The sequence below is a fragment of the Balaenoptera ricei genome, chromosome 4 (assembly GCF_028023285.1).
Source record: "Balaenoptera ricei isolate mBalRic1 chromosome 4, mBalRic1.hap2, whole genome shotgun sequence".
In the NCBI taxonomy this organism is placed as follows: Eukaryota; Metazoa; Chordata; class Mammalia; order Artiodactyla; family Balaenopteridae; genus Balaenoptera; species Balaenoptera ricei.
This window is the reverse complement of record NC_082642.1, coordinates 8,291,432-8,315,270: the sequence shown is the minus strand read 5'-3', so window position 1 is coordinate 8,315,270 and position 23,839 is coordinate 8,291,432. Positions and strand designations below refer to the sequence as shown.

The window sequence follows — 23,839 nt, the reverse complement described above, 5'->3', positions numbered from 1 at the left end:
ACCAGTATGGGTTTGTTTCTTCTCCTTTTTTCCTTGCTTTCTGCCTTCAACAAATATTTTTTTGTCAGCCTACTCTGCATCAGGCACTCTCTTAGGCATCATGACTACAGCAGGAAATGATACAGTTTTAAGGCTTTGCTCATACTTTTCATTGAGGTAGCAGAATGCAGTAGTTAAAGAGTATGGTTTCTGAGTATTGCCTTACAAGGTTTGAATCCCAGCTCCACCACTTACCAGCTATGTGACCTTGGGAACATTACCTAACATCTCTATGCCTCACTTTTCTGATATGTTAAATGGGGATGATAATAGTACTCAATTCACTGGTTTGTTGCTTATGACATATAAAACATCTAGAAGACTGCCTGGTTCTTAGTAATCATTTAATGGTTATTTAGCTGCTATTATTATTGCTGCAGTTATTATTATTGTTATTATTGCATTCTAGGGTGGGAGAGAGGAAATGAACACATAATCAAAGAGGTATGGTATATGTCAAGTAGTGGTAAGCGCTATGAAGAAAAACATGCCAGGTTAAAGGGATACGTAGTGACAGGGATGAGAGGAGGATGGCTATTTTAGATAGGGTGATCAGAGAAGGTTGCTATGAGGCTTTGACATTTGAGCATAGGTCTAAAGTGAGAGGCTGAGCCATGCAGATTTCTGGAGGAGGATATTCCGAGGAAAGGGAACATCAGGCAAATGCAAATGCTCAAAGATAAAGCATACTTGGTGTTTTCAAGGTGTGGCAGAAAATCACAGTGGCTGGAGTAGAGTGAACAAGGGAGAGAGAGAGCTGCAGGGGATGAAGTTGGAGAGGGAGCCAGGGGCTAGATCATGTTGGGTCTTGTAGGACTTTGGAATTTGTTTTACATGGGTTTTAAGCAGAGGCGTGAGGTGATCTGACAGGTTTTAAAAGGATCACTTTGGTTGTTCTTTGGAGAATAGACTGAAGGTGAGAGATGGGCAAGAGTGCCAACTGAGAGGCCAGTTAGAACATCGGTGCAGCAGCCAGGCAAGAGGTGATGGCAGTTTGGAGTATTAGCGGTGACTGTGATGGGAAGTGATAGAATTGTGGATCTGTTTTGAGGTTGATAGGGTTTGATATAAGGAATAAAAGAAGGGGAGGAGACAAGGAGAACTCCAAGATGTTTAACTTGAGAAACCAGGTGAATAGTTAGTTACAGAGATGAGAAAGAGTAGAAGTAGAACTGATTAAGGCAAAAGAGATATTGAGGATTCCGTTTGAGAAACATTAAGGCTGAAACATCTGCTAGGCAGTCAAATGGAGAAACTGAACCGGCAGTTGGACGTATGCGTCTGGAGAGGTTAGGGCTGGCTGCTTAAATTATAATGTCTGTGATACGATAATACTATTTGGCACGATACTTCACAGAGTTGTTTTGTGGATCAGATTAAGATTTCGTGTTTTTAAAGTATTTTGTGAACTAAAACATTTGGTTTTGTTTTCAGTAGATAAATGATGTTGCAAAGTCTCCAGGATGGCTGTTCAAATTTGTGTACGTCATTTCCCCCTTCTTAATCTTCTGACTAAAGTGAGGAACTTTTACCATGTCATTAGATATCATAACTCAGGGAAGTTATGTTGCTCCCAATAATTCTAAGCCAGTAATTACAAGCCAAAAATTCCTCCTCAAGTTTATCAGAGTATCTTCATGAAAGAGTAAAGCATTTTACAAAGGGTATACAATTCCAAGTTTTAATTATCAAATAAATTAAAATTTAAACTGTTATGTGAAAGAGAAAGATCTCTTAGCATGACAGAAAATATCTCCCTAAAATATATATGGTTATATAACAGTACCTCTGTAGCTATTAAAAATTATGAGGTAGATATTTATTTATTGACATGACAGGATATCTGAGGTATACCATTAAGTGGAAAAAGCCTATACTTTTTCCCATTATTATACGATCCCATTAATACAAAAATTTAAATATTTATTGATCTTAGTAATATAAAGATAGTGATTAAGTGTTCCTCTGCTAACCATTTTGGTTTCTTCCCTCTTAGGGTTTATATGATATGGGCATGTGTGTATGTGTGTGTGTGAGAGAGAGACAGAAAGAGAGAGAACGTACGGAATGAATGATTTTATTTGCATATATCCAAACAATCTGAAAACGAAAAGAAAAATGTACTCTACTAAGGATACCAAGATTTTAAAACTTGTCTTTATAAGAATTAAAGAAAAATACATCAGTGGTTGCCGAGGTTGTGGTGAGGGTTGACTGTAAAGGGGCATGAGGGAATTTGGAGGGATGATAAAACATTTTTTATCTTGATTGTGGTGGTGCTCACATAATTGTATGCATTTGTCGAAACTTAAAGAACTGTTTATACTGCTTCAAGTGAAAGCCTTGTCTTTGGGTGGGAAGGATTATGGCTGTGTTCTGTTCTTCTTTACTTGTATCCACCCCCCTCTTTTAAATAAATAATAAATATACATTTTTAAAAGAAATGTAGAACAAAGTTGTTGTGAAAAATGTAACAAAAGAAAACAAATGGACTTTCTCTAAAGCCAAATCTGTTAAAATAACTCGCAGTTAAAAATATGGCTGCTTTTTCTATAGGAAGAGTAAGATGATTTTTTTTATTTCTCATCTTGAGTACTGGGTAATTTTTGCAAAGTTCTTTTTTTGTTGGCATTTGATTTTGGTTTTTTAGCATAGATATAAAAGTAAACTTTCGTAAGACACGAATCAAAACACAGTGCTTTATCATGAACTCCAGGCTTAGGAGGAAGTAGAAATTTACCCAGCTTCCCTATCCTGTGCCCTTTCTGAACTGTCAGCCCTTCACTCTGTAAAGCCTTAGATGTGTGGTGTCATTTTTCAGACTGTTGTAAAGTGGTCTTTTCCTACATTCTTTGGCTTACACCTCTCGTGGGAATGGGTATGTAAAAAAAAGCTTTTTTCACTTTTTCATTTAGGAATTAAGTTATGAATGGAAAAAACACTTTACATTTCTTCCTCTTCTTCCTTTTCTAATAGTTAATTATGTTTGTAGAGGAATAAATCAAATAAATCAAATGGAAATAATCAAAATAAGAATTATATTTCAATCTCAGGACTATTGAGGTAGTGCGGTAATGTTATATGCAAAATGTTAGCTTTTGTTATTGTAAATGTAATAATGTTTCTCAGCCATTTTGATGGTGGTATAAATATGCAATATGGAAAATCAAATAATAGACAATTCAAGTTGATTGTAATTATTTCCAGTTGTATTTGCTGTTATTATGAAGAAGGTTAAGTTGATTTTACACTAAGTATGGCCTTTGAAGAATAATTTTATTATTGTTTTATACAGTTGAGGTACTAAAGAAAATTGACATTCCATCTGTCTTTATTGGCGAATCATCAGCTAATTCCCTGAAAGATGAATTCACATATGAAAAAGGGTAAGTAATGGATGTAAGAAATAATCACGTAACTTAAAATTATTCTCTTTATTAGGGTAGAATTATATAAGATTAGTTGTAATCAAAGTTCTGTTTTAGAATGTACTCTATCGGGCTAAATGATATCTTCTTAAGTCATGATTTTAAGACTTACTGTATTGTACTGTTTGTTCTGTGTATGATTGCATATTGCAAATACATTTATGCTAGAGAGATTAAGCCACCCATGTTGCTAAAAAGATAAAAAAAACTTTCCCTTTTATAGTTTAATCAAACCATTGGTATTTAGAAGCAATGTGATTTACTTTTTTTTTTTTTTTCCCGGCTGTGTTGGGTCTTAGCTGCAGCATGCAGGACCTTTCATTGGGGCGTGTGGGCTCTGTAGTTGCGGCGCGTGGCCTTATTTGCCCCGCAGCATGTGGGATCTTAGTTCCCGACCAGGGATCGAACCTGCGTCTGTCCCCTGCATTGGAAGGCAGATTGTTAACCACTGGACCACCAGGGAAGTCCCTGATTTACATTTATATGATACTTTTCATTAAGACATGTTTGTATTTTATTAAAAAGAAATGTTATTTTATAAACAAAGAATCCAAAACACTGTGTTAAGTGACTAACTTTTACAAACACAGAAAGTTTGTTTTCAAGTATAAAAAGTTTGATTTGGAATTAGAAACTTCTTATGGAATTTCTCCCCAAAATCTCATTACCATGGTAACAAATAGACTGAAACTAACTTAAGGCACAGCTGTCTTATCTTATATAGAAATAGTGCAATTAAATTAACACTTCAGAGCTTCTTCCATGAAACAGCTCCCCAAAACATAGTGGACAGGGAACAGCCTTTTAACTAAGAGGAACAATAACAACAGTATTAATAATAAAAGCAGTAGTATTTATTGAGGAATTAGCAAGTGCCAGGCACTCATGAAACAAGGCCTTTACATTTATAATTCTCAAACAACCCTCTAGAGGTTATTATTATCTCTTACTATCTACATTTGCCAAAAGAGGAAACTGGCACAGTGAAATGCAATTCTAATTATTTAGGGGGGAAAAAAATCCAGGAATATTTGAGTTTGGATATGAATAAAAAAAAGAGAGGGAAGGATTTTTTGTTTATTACTTTTGTCATTTTCCCTATACAGTTTTGATATTTAAAATACTGTTCACATATTCTGTGCTCAGAACATTTTTATTAAGTTAGGGAATATAATTTTGGATGTTGTATTAAAAATAGTTAGGCAAGATGCTATTTTGTCAGCCATATTTATGTAGTTAATGGGGGGTGGAGAACTACTACTTGCTTTTACCTCAGTATTATTGCTTCATTTAGAAAAAGTCTGTATATTTTAACATGTATTTTAAAGAGTCTTTTTTTGTTTTTAATGGTAAAGTCATATCTTTTTACATTAAAAAAGTAATACATACCTGCTGGTAAAATGTGGAAAAATTCAGAAATATAAAGCATTTAAACAAAAGTCCCTATGATGCTGTTCTCTAACAACAGCTACTGTTTTTTAAAAAGCTTTTAATTTTTTTCCACATGTTTGAATGCTGACATTAATTAGGGATAATGTGCTCGTAAAATAGTACCATACAATACTTAGTATTTTGTAACATACTTTATTTACTTAATATTTAGACCCTTCCCATGTTAATGCAAGGCCACAAAATCCCTTATCCCAACTCTTGGGGACAGATGTAACATGGAATTGTAACATTTTCAGATTTTTAAAAGTTACGTAACATCCAAATAGGATTTGAGGCAGCATCCCATAACCACATTACATATATATCTGCAATAAATGTATGAGTATCTTATCATGTCAGTTAGGTTCAGGTTGACTAGCAAATGAATTGCAAACATTACTTTTTAAAGCTTTTTAGGTTTCAGAATTGTGCTTAAGGGATTGTGGACCTGTACATACTGATTTGCCTCATCCATCTGCTGGCTGGCTGGCTGGTCGGTCTGCCTGCCTGCCTACCTACCTACCCATTAATTTATTCTACTGTTTAAAAGTAGGGAGGTGAGTATAATGAATCTGATCCTTCAGTTTCAGAATTATCAACTCATGGCCAATTTTGTTTGGACTGTCCGCTCTGAAGCGCCACCCGCCACTTTTCTTCCCCACACCATGATTATTTTAAAGCAAGTACTATATATCCTATCATCTCAACTGTAAATATCTCAGAATATTTCACTAGAAGATAGGTTATATATAAAAAATATAATGATATTATCATTATTTTACCTTTTTTTTTTTTTAAAGTAAACATTAATTCAATATCAACCCATATTTCAGTCTTTAGATTTGTTTCTGAGCAAATCAGGGCATGTGATCACCCTATTTTTAATCCATACACTTGCTATGCCTCTTTTTTTTTTCCTAGTCATTTATTTATTGAAGCAACAGGGTCATTTGTCCTGTACAGTTTTTACCACAGTCCAGACTTTCCTGACTGCATCCTTGGTGTATTGCCTAGAGTATTCCTTTGTTTCTTATTTTCCCTGTAAATTGCTCATTAGACCTAGAGGTTTGTTCAAATTCAAGTGTGCTTGGAGGGCCAGGAGGATAGGTGAGGCAAGAGTAATTTATGTGTGTTATTATGTATTTCCATCAGGAGACATAATATTTGGTTCTCTCTTTGCGAGGGCAGCAATCATTAATGATCATTGTCTAGATCCATTAGTTCTTTAGGATTTGCAAGTAATCTAATTTTATAATTCCTTCTTCATTTATTAGCTGAAATACTTCTGTAAAGAGGACTCACCCCTTACCAATTATTTGATTACCTTGATGTACAGTCTGTTTAGGAAAGATAGGATAAACATTTGATTCTTTCCCTTTATTTACTGTTTTTAAAATGATTTGGTTTTCTAGCATCTGCCAAAGATAATTGAACATATATGTTTAAAGTATTTTTTTGAATTTTTGAATTTTATTTATGTTTTTATACAGCAGGTTCTTATTAGTTATCCATTTTATACATATTAGTGTATATATGTCAATCCCAATCTCCCAATTCATGATGGGGGTTGGATAACAAAACAGACAAGGCAAGACTTCCTGTGTCAACAGAGGGGTGGGGAAATTAGAGATTACTGTTACTGTTAGATTATTATTGAAGTTAGAGTTTAGGCCTAACACCTGGTTTGAAAGTAGCCTGGGAACTCATGCAAAGGAGAATGAGACACTATTTCCTAGGTTGCTTAAGACTCTGCTTCAATGATGGAGTCTTAGCTGCAGAGCACATGGAAAGTACTATATTGAGGGGTCGACATGGAGGTAGTATGGGAAGATTCTTACTAAAAGCTGTTTAAATATCTCCTCCTTCAAATACAGATTGATCTGGGGTTAGGACAGGGATGAGTCTGCAGCCTCAGTTGTGGGAACCTGGGCAGAGGGAATAGAAATAAAGCTGGGGGACTGATACTCTGTTGTAGTTGTCCACCCTATATCATCGCCATCACCACCTTCACCATTAGCAATTTGGTTAAGAAAACGCAGTAAACTATAAGCTATCTCATTTATATAGCCTGCTATATCTCAAACCATTTTAGTTTACTGTCAAGATATATTGTGAAGATCTTTAAAGGGTCTACAGTTGATAGACGGCTCTAAGTATCTTAAAAGCTCAGTGTCCGTATCGCTATCTATATATAGTTTAATCTGGCTTCTAAACCCTAACAGTGTTAATTTATAGCAGTTTGGTGGAAGTAGTTAGGGAGGTTGCAGAGGATCAGCATCTCATTGAAAGGCTCTTCTACTTAAAAGTGGCACCATTTGCTACTGTATTTCAGCCGTGGCCCTGGAGCAGTTTCAGAGGGTTTGTACCAAGAACAGGGACATTGTTTACAGAGCTGGCCTCATGCTGGAAGAGATGGTATCAAATAGAGGAGCCCAGGCTTGCTTTTCTCTTTTTTATACTGATGATGTATCAGTCACTTCAGTATTTTATATTAAGTTACAAAAATGCATATAAATCTTTTGTCATTCTGCTGGAAAGTGAAGTAAAAAGCTACTTTTAGCAATCTTAGCAGTTTTTGGAAAATATTTAAATTATTGGGGGAAATTCCTGGTATTATCTTTTTTGTTCTTCTTTTTGTTAAAGACTGATAGAGCTCTTTGGATGTGAATAAAATTGTTAATAGCATAAAGACTTAAAAATCGCTTGGGAATAGAAATAATTTGTTTTCATGTTATTTTTCTTGAGTACTAGGGCATCCTAAGCATTTCTACGTGGGGGAAGGAGTCAACCTGTTTTCATTTCCTTTTATGTTGAGAATTTTTGTTTTGCATTTAACCCTTGTGTTATGAAGTACCTGGAGTCACTACTTAAAAAACCAGCCAGCAGTGCGTAACAAAGTAGTGTTGCTGGCACCATACTAGTTGAGTAGCACAGGAATATTATGGAGAAATCAGTCATCTCACTGACCATTATACAGACCCTTCCCTAGACTGAGGGTATTTTCTATTGCAGGATTTTGCTGCCATGTAAAATTTGCTCACGCAACACAGGTAGTGTGCTTATTCTGTTCCGTTTCATGAGTCCCAGTGAATTTTTATAATAGCAGTATTGTATGGTTAATAACCATATAACGTATTAACCATGGTTAGTAACAGAGGAGAATAAATCCTGTGGTACTCTCTACCCCCCTGTCCCCACGCGCAACATACACTTTTTTGTAGCGTTTTTTTTTTTCATTCAAGCTGTGGAGAAGGTTGAGAAGAGAGAAGCTACAACTCCTGTGAATTCTGTTGCCGGTTCTTTCATTCCATATCTCACAGATGAATGTGGAGTACAGGGGTTATATCTGTTGTACTTGGTACAACAAGCTCATGTGAAGCATAAAGGGAACGGGGAGTATATTTTCATCAACAGTGGCTCCAGAGATTTTTTTCATGGGAGGAATTTATGAACAGTGATTTGCTTGGGGAGGGGGTTCTTGTTGACATGCTGCCCGAGGCACTGCCATTTTTTAAATGCTGATTTTGCATGTAAAATATGCTAACTTTTACCCAGGTTACTAAATTCAGTAAATGCGTGATTCCAGGATGGACACAGTAAGTATTGATTGGCTGATTTCCTCTACCCAGTCTAAAAGTTTCTTTTAATTATATAGGCAAATTATTTTGGCCGGTATGTAAAATTGACTTAACATTGGAAAACGCATCCCTTAAATTATTAGAAATCATATGTTAGAAAATGAGATGCGTCTAGTGGATTGAATTGTAATGTCTAAATGCCTTTTAAAAATATTTTTGTTTTCAATTAATATCATAATTTGGCAACTTTTAATACTTCCCAACTATTAATTTTTCTTTTCTTCCAGGGGCCACATTATCTTAGTTCCAGAATTTAGCCTTCCTCTGGAATACTACTTAATCCCCTTCCTTATCATAGTGGGCATCTGTCTCATCTTGATAGTCATTTTCATGGTAGGTAAAATAATTTTAAATACTTTTTAAAAAATAGTATGAATGGCTCTAAAACACACTGTATTGAGTGAGAGAAGCCTTACATAAGAGTACGTATTGTATGAGTCCATTTATATGACCGGTTCTGGAAAAGGCAAAGATAATCTGGGTAGAAAAAAAATCAAAACAGTGTTTGCTTCTGGGGGGCTAGAGAGGAATGGGGAATTTACTCAGAAGGGTATAAGGGAATTTCCTGGGGAGTGAGAGTCACGTTCTGCATCTTGAGAGACATTTGGGTTGCGCAATGTCTGAATCACCAAATTCATACTTAAAGTTTGTGCATATCATTGTATGTAAATTTTACATAAAGAGAAAAAAGGAACTAATAAAAAAATGCTAAACTCTAAGTAATGAGTTTATATGCTGAAGTATTTGAGGAGAATTATACTGATATCTGCAGCTTACTTTGAAATGCATTGTAAAAAATAAAGAGAAAAAAATGTATTGATGGGTAGATAGTGGGATTCTCTTAGGGTTTATAGAAGAGGTTTCTAGAGGCTACATGGTGTGTGATATCAAAACAAATTGAATGCAGAAGCAGATATGAGAATCCCTCTGTATTCTATTAAGATAGATATTAAAAGAGATTTACAAAGATATAAAACAATCCCATTATTGTCTCTAACCTTTTTATTTTTCATAAAGAGTATTTATATTAACATCCAGTGAGTTTATTATTGTATTGAATTCATAGATTAAAGATTAAACACTGTCTTTGAAATATTCAGTCTTCCTATGATGTTGTGGTCTTTCTTTTAATTTATTTTGGTCTTTCATATACATCAGTTTAATAATTTTTTTCTGTAAACATTTTGCATGTATTTTGTTAGACCTTTTTGGAATTTAATTTTCTAATTGGTTATTACTAGGGTATAAGAACATTGTTGATTTTTTTAAATAAACTTTTAATTTTGGAATAATGTTAAGATTTACAGAAAAATTGCAAAGAAGAGAGTTCCTCTACATTCCTTACCTAGTTGCCCCCATTGTTAACATTTTACTTTACCATGATACATTTGTCAAAACTAAGAAACTGACAGTGGTAACATTACTATTACTAAATTCCAGACTGGATAGATTTTATGTTTTTCCATTAATGTTTTCTTTCTGTTCCAGGACCCAGTCCAGGTTACCACATTGTTTTAAATTATCATGTATTCCCAGTCTCCTCTGATCTCTGAACAGTTTCTTAATCTATCCTTGTTTTTCATGACCTTGACAGCCTTGAAGAGTCTTGGCCAGGTATCCTGTAGAATGTCCCTTAATCTGATATTTTTCTTATGATTAGACTGGGTTGGTTATAGGTTTTTAAAAAGAGTATCAGCAAAGTCAAGTGCCCTTCTCATCCTAACATGCCAGGGGGGTACATGATATTTGCATGACATCACCGATGATGATAACCTTCATCCCTTGGTTTAGGTAATGTTTGCCAGGTTTTTCCACTATAAAGTTAATATTTTTTCTCTTTCTCTATTCTATTCTTCCTTTGGAAGTGAGGCACTAAGTATAGCCTGTCCTAAAAGTGGGGAGGGGCAGGAATTAAGCTCCACTTCCTGGAAGTAGGGAAGTATCTACATTTATTATTTAGAATTTTTTGTAAGGAACATTTGTCTCTTCTTGGCATTTATTTGTTCAATCATTTATTTATATTAGTTTGTACTCTGTATATTTATTTTATACTTTGGGTAATAATCCAATACTACATTATTTTTGCTGTTTGAATTGTTTGAGCTTTGGCGATTGGGAGCTCTGCAGGCTGGGTCTTGGGTCCCTTTGATTCGACCCATCCTTTTGTCTTGTAAGTACTTCTTTAGTGTCTGGTACTATAAGAAACTCCAGGCTCATTGTTTATTTTTCTGCCCCAGCCCTGGAATCAGATATTTCTCCAAGGAGCTCTGCTTTTTTTAATTGAAGAGTAGTATTTAGAGACCAACATTTGGACACTGGACATTATTGATTTTTATATATTAATCTTATCTCTGCAAACTTACTGAATTCTCCTATTCTGGTAATTTGAATTTGTTGATTCTCCTGGGTTTTCAGTGTAGAAGCAAGGATGGAAAGTTAGAACAACAAACAACAAACAAAAAGTACCCTTGGCAAATTAGAAGTAAATACCCTTAAACCAATAAAGATTAATGACTAAAAACTTAAAATGAACATCATTAAATAGTGAATTATTAGAAGCCTTCCCATGAAAGTCAGGAACAAACAACAAAGGATGCCTGTTGTACCTCCTGTTTAACGTTGTGCTATATTTTCTGGTAAAACAAGAAAAAATGTTATAAGAATTAGAAATAAACTAAATTTTTATTTGCCTTTTTTCTTTTAAAATAATGAATGGGTGCTGCATTATATGTCTTTTTTTTCTATCTGTTGTAATAATCATTGTTTTTTCTTTTACTCTATTGTTATGTTGGATTACATGAATTTGTTTCGTAAATTCTAAAAATCCTTGTATTTTGGGTATAAACTCTCTTTGATTATGATATATAAATTTTGTCTTTGCATTTTGGGTTATTCAAATTTTGCTAATATGATCTGCCAGTTTTACACTTGGACATAGGTGCAAAAATCCTAAATAAAATATTAGCAATCTGAATGTCCAGGTAAGGGGAAAATTTTAGTTTTATGGGGCTAGAATAATCTTGACATCAAAACTAGACAATCCCTTGAGCACTGTTGGTAGGAATGTTAAATGGAGCAGTCACTATAGAAAACAGTAGAGCAACTCTTCAAAAAAGTTAAACATAAATTTATCATATGATCTGACAATTCCACTTCTGGGTATATACCCAAAAGAATTGAAAGCAGGGAGTCAGATATTTGTACGCTTATGTTCATAACAGCATTATTTTCAATAAGCCAAAGGTAGAAGCAACCCAATTGTCCATTGATGGATGAGTAGATAAACAAAATGTGGCATATACATGCAATGGAATATTATTCAGCCTTAAAAAGGAAGGGAATTCTGACAGATGCTACAACATGGATGAATCTTGAAGACATTATGCTAAGTGAAATAAACCAGTCACAAAAGGACAAATACTGTATGAGTCTATTTATATGTGGTACCTAGAGTAGTCAGATTGAGACAGAAAGTAGAATGGTGGTTGCCAGGGGCTGTGGAGAGGGGAGAATGGGGAATTACTGTTTAATGCATACAGAGTTTCAGTTTTGGGACATGGAAAGAGTTTGGTAGATGGATGGTGGTGATGGTAGCACAACGACGTGAATGTCCTTACTGACACATACCTGTGTACTTAAAAATGGTTAAATAGTAAATTTTATGTTATGTATATTTTACCACAGTTTAAAATAATTAGACAAGATAAAGCTAGCCCCACAAAAAAACTAAAGCTTTCTTTTATTTTCTACTATCGAAAATGGTTTTTTTAAAATAAAATTGGGATTATCGTTTACTTGAATTTTTGGTGAAGGTTGCCTGTAAAATCATCTAGATCTGCTGATCTTTTTCATAATTACTTGGACGTATAAATGCTTGTCTACTTCATCATACTAAATTATATTTCTAAGGAATTGTCTATTTTGTCTGTTTTCAAGAATTGTATAAAGTGATTTATAACATTTATATACTCAAATAACAAAGAGAATTCCTACTATATGTGGGATGAGTTTTATTTATTCATATCCATCCATGCCTTGCACAATGTGGTCAGAAGTTTATCTTGAGGAACCAAGATGGCAGACTAAAACGACGTGTTCTCCCTCTTGCGAGAACACCAGAATCACAACTAGGTGCTGGACAGTCATCGACAGGAAGACACTGGAACTCACTAGAAAAGATACCCCACATCCAAAGACAAGGGGAAGCCACAATAAGACGGTAGGAGGGGCGCAATCACAGTAAAATCAAATCCTGTAACTGCTGGGTGGGTGACTCACAGACTGCAGAACACTTATACCACAGAAGTCCACCCACTGGAGTGAAGGTTCTGAGCCCCACGTCAGTCTTCCCAACCTGGGGGTCTGGCAACGGGAGGAGGAATTCCTAGAGAATCAGACTTTGAAGCCTAGTAGGATTTGATTGCAGGACTTCGACAGGACTGGGGGAAACAGAAAATCCACTCTTGGAGGGCACATACAAAGTAGTGTGCGCATCGGGACCCAGGGGAAGGAGCAGTGACCCCAGGGGAGACTGAACCAGACCTACCTGCTAGTGTTGGAGGGTCGCCTGCAGAGGTGGGCGGTGGCTGTGGCTCACCGTGGGGACAAGGACATTGGCAGCAGAAGTTCTGGGAAGTACTCCTTGGCGTGAGCCCACCCAGAGTCTGTCATTAGCCCCACTAAAGAGTCCAGGTAGGCTCCAGTGTTGGGTTGCCTCAGGCCAAACAACCAACAGGGAGGGAAGCCATCCCCACCCATCAGCAGTCAAGCAGATTAAAGTTTTACTGAGCTCTGCCCACCAGAGCAAACCTCAGCTCTATGTACCACCAGTCCCTCCCATCAGTAAACTTACACAAGCCTCTCTCTTAGATAACCTCATCCACCAGAGGGCAGACAGCAGAAGCAAGAAGAAATACAATCCTGCAGTCTGTGGAACAAAAACCACATTCACAGAAAGATAGACAAGATGAAAAGGCAGAGGGCTATGTACCAGATGAAGGAACAAGATAAAACCCCACAAAAACAACTAAATGAAGTGGAGATAGGCAACCTTCCAGAAAAAGAATTCAGAATAATGATAGGGAAGATGATCCAGGACCTCGGAAAAAGAATGGAGGCAAAGATCGAGAAGATGCAAGAAATGTTTAACAAAGACCTAGAAGAATTAAAGAACAAACAAACAGAGATGACCAGTACAATAACTGAAATGAAAACTACACTAGAAGGAATCAATAGCAGAATAACTGAGGCAGAAGAACAGATAAGTAACCTGGAAGACAGAATGGTGGAATTCACTGCTGCGGAACAGACTAAAGAAAAAAGAATGAAAAGAAATGAAGACAGCCTAAGAGACCTCTGGGACAACATTAAACGCAACAACATTCGCATTATAGGGGTCCCAGAAGGAGAAGAGAGAGAGAAAGGACCAGAGAAAATATCTGAAGAGATTATAGTCGAAAACTTCCCTAACATGGGAAAGGAAATAGCCACCCAAGTCCAGGGAGCGCAGTGAGTCCCATACAGGATAAACCCAAGGAGAAACACACTGAGACACACAGTAATCAAATTGGCAAAAAGTAAAGGCAAAGAAAAATTATTGAAAGCAGCAAGGGAAAAATGACAAATAACATACAAGGGAACTCCCATAAGGTTAACAGCTGATTTCTCAGCAGAAACTCTACAAGCCAGAAGGGAGTGGCATGATATACTTAAAGTGATGAAAGGGAAGAACCTACAACCAAGATTACTCTACCCGGCAAGGGTCTCATTCAGATTCGATGGAGAATTCAAAAGCATTACAGACAAGCAAAAGCTAAGAGAATTCAGCACCACCAAACCAGCTCTACAACAAATGCTAAAGGAACTTCTCTAAGTGGGAAACACAAGAGAAGAAAAGGACCTACAAAAACAAACCAAAAATAATTAAGAAAATGGTCATAGGAACATACATATCGATAATTACCTTAAACGTGAATGGATTAAATGCTCCAACCAAAAGACACAGGCTTGCTGACTGGATACAAAAACAAGACCCACCTGTATGCTGTCTACAAGAGACCCACTTCACACCTAGGGACACATACAGACTGAAAGTGAGGGGATGGAAAAAGATATTCCATGCAAATGGAAATCAAAAGAAAGCTTGAGTAGCAATACTCATATCAGATAAAATAGACTTTAAAGAATGTTACAAGAGACAAGGAAGGACACTACATAATGATCAAGGGATCAATCCAAGAAGAAGATATAACAATTATAAATATATATGCACCCAACATAGGAGGACCTCAATACGTAAGGCAACTGCTAGCAGCTCTAAAAGAGGAAATCGACAGTAACACAGTAATAGTGGGGGACTTGGGGCTTCCCTGGTGGCGCAGTGGTTGAGAATCTGCCTGCCAATGCAGGGGACACGGGTTCGAGCCCTGGTCTGGGAAGATCCCACATGCCGCGGAGCAAGTAGGCCCGTGAGCCACAACTACTGAGCCTGCGCGTCTGGAGCCTGTGCTCCGCAACAAGAGAGGCCGCGATAGTGAGAGGCCCGCGCACCGCGATGAAGAGTGGCCCCCACTTGCAGCAACTAGAGAAAGCCCTCGCACAGAAATGAAGACCCAACATAGTAATCAATCAATCAATAAATAAATAAAGAGTGGATCTGTGTATTTGTATAACTGAGTCACTTTGCTGTACACCTGAAACTAGCACAACATTGTAAATCAACTATAATCCAATAAAAATTAAAAAAAAAAAATAGTGGGGGACTTTAACACCTCACTTACACCAGCGGACAGATCATCCAAAATGAAAATAAATAAGGAAACAGAAGCTTTAAATGACACAATAGACCAGATAGATTTAATTGATATTTATAGGACATTCCATCCAAAAACAGCAGGTTACTCGTTCTTCTCAAGTGCTCACGGAACATTCTCCAGGATAGATCACATGTTGGGTCACAAATCAAGCCTCAGTAAATTTAAGAAAATTGAAATCATATCAAGCATCTTTTCTGACCACAACGCTATGAGATTAGAAATGAATTACAGGGAAAAAAATGTAAAAAACACAAGGACATGGAGGCTAAACAATATGTTACTGAATAACCAAGAGATCACTGAGGAAATCAAATAGGAAATGAAAAAATACCTAGGGACAAATGACAGTGAAAACACGACAGTCCAAAACCTATGGGACACAGCAAAAGCAGTTCTAAGAGGGAAGTGTACAGCTATACAAGCCTACCTCAGGAAACAAGAAAAGTCTCAAACAATCTAACCTTACACCTAAAGGAACTAGAGAAAGAAGAACAAACAAAACCCAAAGTTAGCAGAAGGAAAGAAATCATAAAGATCAGAGCAGAAATAAATGAAATAGAAACAAAGAAAACCATAGCAAAGATCAATAAAACTAAAAGCTGGTTCTTTGAGACGATAAAGTTAATAAACCATTAGCCAGATGCCTCAAGAACAAGAGGGAGAGGACTTAAATCAATAAAATTAGAGATGAAAAAGGAGAAGTTACAACAGACACGGCAGAAATACAGAGCGTCCTAAGAGACTACTACAAGCAATTCTATGCCAGTAAAATGGACAACCTGGAAGAAATGGACAAATTCTTAGAAAGGTATAACCTTCCAAGACTGAACCAGGAAGAAATAGAAAATATGAACAGACCAATCACAAGTAATGAAATTGAAACTGTGATTAAAAATCTTCCAACAAACAAAAGTCCAGGACCAGATGGCTTCACAGGTGAATTCTATCAAACATTTAGAGAAGAGCTAACACCCATCCTTCTCAAACTCTTCCAAAAAATTGCAGAGGAAGAAACACTCCCAAACTCATTCTATGAGTCCACCATCACCCTGATACCAAAACCAGACAAAGATACTACAAAAAAAGAAAATTACAGACCAATATCACTGATGAATATAGATGCAAAAATCCCCAACAAAATACTAGCTATCAGAATCCAACAGCACATTAAAAGGATCATACACCACGATCAAGTGGGATTTATCCCAGGGATGCAAGGATTCTTCAATATACGCAAATCAATCAATGTGATACACCATATTAACAAATTGAAGAATAAAAACCATATGATCATCTCAATCGATGCAGAAAAAGCTTTTGACAAAATTCAACACCCATTTATGATAAAAGCTCTCCAGAAAGTGGGCATAGAGGGAACCTACCTCAACATAATGAAGGCCTTATATGACAAACCCACAGCAAACATCATTCTCAGTGGTGAAAAACTGAAATCATTTCCTGTAAGATCAGGAACAAGACAAGGATGTCCACTCTCACCGCTATTATTCAACATAGTTTTGGAAGTCCTAGCCACGGCAATCAGAGAAGAAAAAGAAATAAAAGGAATACAAATTGGAAAAGAAGAAGTAAAACTGTCACTTTTTGCAGATGACATGATACTATACATAGAGAATCCTAAAGATGCCACCAGAAAACTATTAGAGCTAATCAATGAATTTGGTAAAGTTGCAGGCTACAAAAGTAATGCACAGAAATCTCTTGCATTCCTATACCCTAATGATGAAAAATCTGAAAGAGAAATTAAGGAAACACTCCTATTTACCATTGCAACAAAAAGAATAAAATACCTAGGGATAAACCTACCTAGGGAGACAAAAGACCTGTGTGCAGAAAACTATAAGGCACTGATGAAAGAAATTAAAGATGATACCAACAGATGGAGAGATATACCATGTTCTTGGATTGGAGGAATCAATATTGTGAAAGTGACTATACTACCCAAAGCAATCTACAGATTCAATGCAATCCCTATCAAATTACCAATGGCATTTTTTACCGAACTAGAACAAAAAATCTTAAAATTTGTATGGAGACACAAAAGACCCCGAATAGCCAAAGCAGTCTTGAGGGAAAAAACGGAGCTGGAGGAATCAGACTCCCTGACTTCAGACTATACTACAAAGCTGCAGTAATCAAGACAATATGGTACTGGCACAAAAACAGAAACATAGAGCAATGGAACAAGATAGAAAGCCCAGAGATAAACCTACGCACCTATGGTCAACTAATCTGTGACAGAGGAGACAAGGGTATACAATGGAGAAAAGACAGTCTCTTCAATAAGTGGTGCTGGGAAAACTGGACAGCTACATGTAAAAGCATGAAATTAGAACACTCCCTAACACCATACACAAAAATAAACTCAAAATGGATTCGAGACCTAAATGTAAGACCAGACACTCTAAAACTCTTAGAGGAAAACATAGGAAGAACACTCTTTGACATAAATCACAGCAAGATCTTTTTTGATCCACCTCCTAGAGTAATGGAAATAAAAACAAAGATAAACAAATGGGACCTAATGAAACTTCAAAGCTTTTGCACAGCAAAGGAAACCATAAACAATACGAAAAGACAACCCTCAGAATGGGAGAAAATATTTGCAAACGAATCAACGGACAAAGGATTAATCTCCAAAATATTTAAACAGCTCATGCAGCTCAATATTCAAGAAGCAAACAACCCAATCCAACAATGGGCAGAAGAGCTAAGTAGACATTTCTCCAAAGAAGACATACAGATGGCCAAGAAGCACATGAAAAGATGCTCAACATCACTAATTATTAGAGAAATGCAAATCAAAACTACAATGAGGTATCACCTCACACCAGTTAGAGTGGGCATCATCAGAAAATCTACAAACAAGAAATGCTGGAGAGGGTGTGGTGAAAAGGGAACCCTCTTGCACTGTTGGTGGGAATGTAAATTGATACAGCCACTATGGAGAACGGTATGGAGGTTTCTTAAAAAACTGAAAATAGAATTACCATATGATCCAGCAGTCCCACTACTGGGCATATACCCAGAGAAAACCATAATTCAAAAAGACACATGCACCCCAATTGTTATTGCAGCACTATTTACAATAGCCGGGTCATGGAAGCAACCTAAATGCACATTGACAGACGAATGGGTAAAGAAGATGTGGTACATATATACAATGGAATATTACTCAGCCATAAAAAGTAATGAAATTGAGTCATTTGTAGAGATGTGGGTGGATCTAGAGACTGTCATAAAGTCAGAAAGAGAAAAACAAATATCGTATATTAACGCATGTATGTGGAACCTAGAGAAATGGTACAGATGAACCGGTTTGCAGGGTAGAGGTTGAGCCACAGATGTAGAGAACAAATGTATGGACACCAAGGGGGGAAAGCCACCGGGGGGTGGGGATGGTGGTGTGATGAATTGGACAATTGGGATTGACATGTATACACTGATGTGAATAAAATTGATGACTAATAAACTGCTGTATAAAAATAAAATAAAATAAAATTCAAAAATTCAAAAAAAAAGTTTGTCTTTCAGAGAAGTGGACTTTGAGATTTTCTTTTTTTTCTTTCATTCAACAAATATTTATTTTGCACCTCTGAACCTCGGCACTGCTCTAGGGTGTGAAGTTTCCTCAGTGAACAAAATAGGTAAAAATCCCTGATGTCAAGTATTTTACATTCCAGTGGGACTTATGTATTTACTCTCCTTTTTAATTTATCTCATGAATTTCTGCTCTTGGCAGTATTATTTTCTTTCGTCTACTTGTTTTGGATACGTTGCTTTTCTTTTTCTAGCTTGATCAGCTAAATACTTATTCATTTTTCTTTATAGTATATGCCTTTAGGTTATAAATTTCTCTTTAACAATCACTTTTGCTGTATGTAACTCATTACTTTTGATAAGGAATATTTTTATTTTAATTTGGTTTAAATTGAGAAAATTTTTTTCACTGTTATGTGGGATATTTCTTTACCACTTTTGATGTATCCATCCATGTGAATGGGAAACTCAGTTACTAATACTCCTAGTCCTTCCCTACTCTTCTACTCATTTGGTCTTCGGAGAGATGAAGTACCTTATCTGTGTGGTACATTTGGGAACAATAAATTAGGGCATGCTTGGCTCAGCTTCATCTTTCTCTTGAGGTGAACCTGCCTTCAGCTCCTCCAGGACTGGTTCTGCAGTTCTAGGGGAGGGTGAGGGAAAGGCCTACTCCATTCCTGATTGTCTTTGTCTATATCTGGGTGGGTAAGGCAGTCTAATTCAGTGGTGAAGGAGAAGGTTCTATTTGTTTCTTCACCGAGTTAGGTGCTCCACCTGCTTCCATCTGCCAGTTCATGATCTTATTTTCAAGTTATTCAGAATTCAGGTGGTGAAGAGACATGGTAATTGTGGTTAAATTTTGTAAACATTCCCCACCATATGTGTGAAAAGAATTGTGGAGTCCAAAGTTTTATATATGTCCGTTAGTTTGAGCTTGGGTATTTGTCTTGTCCAGTCTTTTTTTCTTTCTTTCTTTCTTTCTTTTGTATTATTTTAAAGACAGTTTTATTGAGATATAATTCACATAATATAAAATTGACCCATTTAAATCATATAGTTCAGTGGTTTTTAGTATATTCACAGAACTGTTCAGTCATTGCAGTTGTCTGTGGTTTTTTGCACTCCTCTGTTCTCTAAAGCAGTGCTATGCAATAGAACGATGTTGTGAGCCACATTTATTGTAATTTAAGATTTTCTGGTAGCCAAATTAAAAAAGGTAAAAGGAACTATTTTGGTGAGATTAACTTAAATACTGTATTTATTTAACTTAATCTAAAATGTATTTCAACATTCAGTTAATATAAATAATTAAAAAATATGTTTTACATTCTTTTTGTACTAATCTTTGCAAACTGGTGTGTATTTTATACTTTTACAGCAAATCTCAATTGAGACCAGCCGCATTTCAAGTGCTCAGTAGCTACATGTATATAATGGCTACCATATTGGGCATCATAGGTCTGTGGTCTTTACTTTTTTTTTTTTTGGTCTGCTTGATCTAGAAATTACTGAGCTTGTGAATTTGTGTATTTCTCCCATAATTTTGTCAATTTTTAGGTGAAGTGTCCTTTTTATCATTGTGATAACTATTTCCTAATGATGATTTTTGTCTTATATCCTGTTTTACTTTATATGCCAACTTTTACTTAGTATTGTCATGATATAATTTTAGCTATCCCTGTATTTTTTACCTTTACTTTTGTCTTAATGTGTCATTAAGTTTTAATCTTGTGTCTTGTGAATGGTTGGAATTTTTTCTTTATCCAATATGATATACTCTTTTAAAAAAAAACTGGTGAATTTACCCCATTTGCATTTTTGTGATTTGGACTAATTTCTATTGTTTACTTTTTATTCTGTTTTTTTTTTCTACTATACAGATTTGGATTACTCAACTTTTTTCCTCTTTCTCTCTCCCTTTCTCCCTTTTTCCTACTAGTTTGAAAGCTTATATTGTTTTTTTCTAGTGGTTACTATTAAAATTTTAAAACAAACATCTACTGATTAATACATTAATAAACTGCACATTTAGATTGTACAGTTTGGTAAGTTTTGACATACATATGTATACCTGAGAAACCACCGGCGCAATTAAGACAATAAAATATCAGATCAGCTTGAAAAGTTTCCTCATACTCTGTGATAATCACTCCCTTTCACCTCTTCCAAATTTTTCCTTCATGTCTCCCCCCACACCATTCCTGGGCAACCACAGGTCTGGTTTTGGTCACTGTAGATTAGTGTGCATTTTCTACCACTTTATATACAGGGAATCATAAATTACATACTCTTTTGTGTCTGCCTTCTTTCTCTCAGAATAATTATTTTGAGATTCATATATATTATTGAATATATTGATATTCATTACTTTTTATTGCCAAGTTGTATTCCGTTGTATGACTATACCACAGTTTTGTTTATCCACGTACCTGCTGATGAACATTTGGGTTGTGTCTCGTTTTTGGCTATTACAAATAAAGTTGACATAGACTTTTTTGTACATTTGTATACAAGTTGTTATATGGATATACACTTTCATTTCTATTGGCTAGATATAAGTAAGAGTGGGATGATTAGGTCATTTGGTAAATATGTGTTTAAATTTATAAGAAACCACCAAACTATTTTCCAAAGTGGTTGTACCATTTTACAATCCTTTCAGTAGTGTATCAGAGCGCCAGTTCTTCTACTTCCCTGCCAACACTTGGTATAGTCAGTCTTTTTCATTTTAATCATTTTAATAGGTATATAGTGGTATTTGTGATTTGAATTTTCATTTTTCTCTTGGCTAATTATGTTGAACATCTCTTCAAGTGCTTATTTGCCACCTGTATATCTTCAGTAGCAAAGTGTATATTCAGATATTCTGCCCATTTTTTTCTCTTGGGTTGCTTGTTTTCTTATTATTGAATTTTGAATTCTTTATGTATTCTGGATAGAAATCCCTTATGAGATGTGCAATTTGCAGATATTTTCTGCCAGTCTGTGAACTGTCTTTTATCTTTAAACAGTATCTTTTGGGGACAGAAGTCCTTAACATTGATGTAGTCAAATTTGTCAAAATTTTCTTTTACGGACTTTGTTTTTGGCATTTGGTTCTGGTCCCATGGACTTCTTTTTTATTCTTGCAAGCATAGCAATTTATATTTTAAAATATTTTGTATATTTTATCTGATATTTCTGAATATTTATAGTATAGGTGTTCTGTATTAGTTCTGTCCATATTGCTGCTAGAACCACTGAAAGTGCAGTTTAATGCATGTTATGTTTGAAAATTTTATTAGTTTGTAACTTACAGAAAGTCCAAACCCCCCCCCATTTTTGATCCAGTGGAGTCTTTGTAACCTGGAATCTACCATTTATATTTTTGCAAACAAATAGTTACATGTTATTTATAATGTTTTTGTCAGAGTAAATTAAAGATAATTTAGGTCATTGAATAAAAATTCAAAGGATAATTTATGGGCTAACTAATCACTAATGATAACTAATCATGGATATTTTAATTAATAGTCTCATGACTAGGGTTTAAATAAATTGAATTGATTTGTAGCAGCTATCTAGAAACATAAAAGACATTTGTTATTTTAATGGTCATTTTCTATTTGCATGTTTAATATCTGACTCCCTTTTTTTTTCTCTTTTATTTTTAGATCACAAAATTTGTCCAGGATAGACATAGAGCTAGAAGAAACAGACTTCGTAAAGATCAACTTAAGAAACTCCCTATACATAAATTCAAAAAAGGTAAGTGAATATTTTTATTTTCTAAATAAAAACCCTTAGTTTATTTAATAATACATGGTGATTATACTCTAATGCAATCTTCTGAGTCCTTGCCATACCCTATGCCTAACACTCAGTTGGTAATGAATGAGTGAATGTGGAAGATGGTCTTTTGCTGTGGTTTTCCTGGTGAAGGCAAGAAGGGGATACATGGTCTTCAGAGAATTTAAAAACAATAATGAAACTGACCAAAATGCTTTTTATTATCCCCATGTGCCAGAAGTTCTAAACATCAGTAGGTAAAATACTTCCCTCCACCTGGGTGGTCTGCTCCCACTGGTCTGCCTCCCACTCTCTCTCCCACCCTACACCACCACTGTATTAACATTGCAGTAACTAAACACATAGTTTATAGTGTTGTGTTAACTAAACACAGTAGATAGCTATTATGTGTCAATATATTGTAAATGTATCATCTCATTTAATTTTCATATTTCTATGAAATGGGTACTGTAATGGGCATTATAGATGAGGAAATAGAGGGTCAGAAAGGCAAAAAATTTAATGTCTCACAGCCAGCACTAAGAGAGCTGGGGAGGGGCATGGGTCTAATACTCTAGCCAATGTAGTTTCTCCTGCTTATGCTTGGTGAGCTTTTAGTGTAGGTCCATGCTTATTAAATCTTTTTGGCCAGTAGTCCCCAGAATTTTCAATTTCTGTACCAGTAAAAATGTTCTGTTTTTTAATTCAGCAAAGAAAATGCATAGAGAGTGGAAAGGAGAAATAGAGAAGGCATTAAAACTTAATTCTGTCAACTATACTTCAATAAAAAAAAATTAGTTCTGCAAATTTTTTATTTTTCCAGGTAACAAAATGTTTAAAAAACCTACCATTTATAATAACCATAGTTTATGAAAAATATAAAATGTAACAACAAATAAATAGGAAAATCACATGTTAAAAAATAAATAATGACATTCATAAAAATGCAGTGTGCTGTCATCATACAGTGTGGATTAAGTAAAAGTTATTCATAAACCAATTTGAGGGCTGGCTTTAGGAATCACTTTTTTAGACTCCATTTTGTGTGTTTATTTTTATGTTTCCTAAAACCAGGGGGGAAAAAAGAGTAAAAAAAATGATGTTGATATTGTCCTAGGCTAAAAATGGGCATGCATAGTTGGCTTTTCTTCTGAGTAAG

The 23,839-nt window shown here is 35.5% G+C and overlaps 1 protein-coding gene across 2 annotated transcripts in view; it reads left to right on the top strand.

Annotated features, from left to right (window-relative positions):
* The window catches only part of RNF13 (ring finger protein 13), a 143,528-nt gene that overhangs the window by 88,862 nt on the left and 30,827 nt on the right, over nucleotides 1–23,839 (top strand). For both annotated transcript variants that reach the window (XM_059920114.1, XM_059920115.1), the window contains 3 exons: nucleotides 3,335–3,425; nucleotides 8,764–8,869; nucleotides 22,566–22,659. In XM_059920114.1, the coding sequence (XP_059776097.1) occupies nucleotides 3,335–3,425; nucleotides 8,764–8,869; nucleotides 22,566–22,659 (291 nt within the window). The remainder of the gene's footprint in view (nucleotides 1–3,334; nucleotides 3,426–8,763; nucleotides 8,870–22,565; nucleotides 22,660–23,839) is intronic.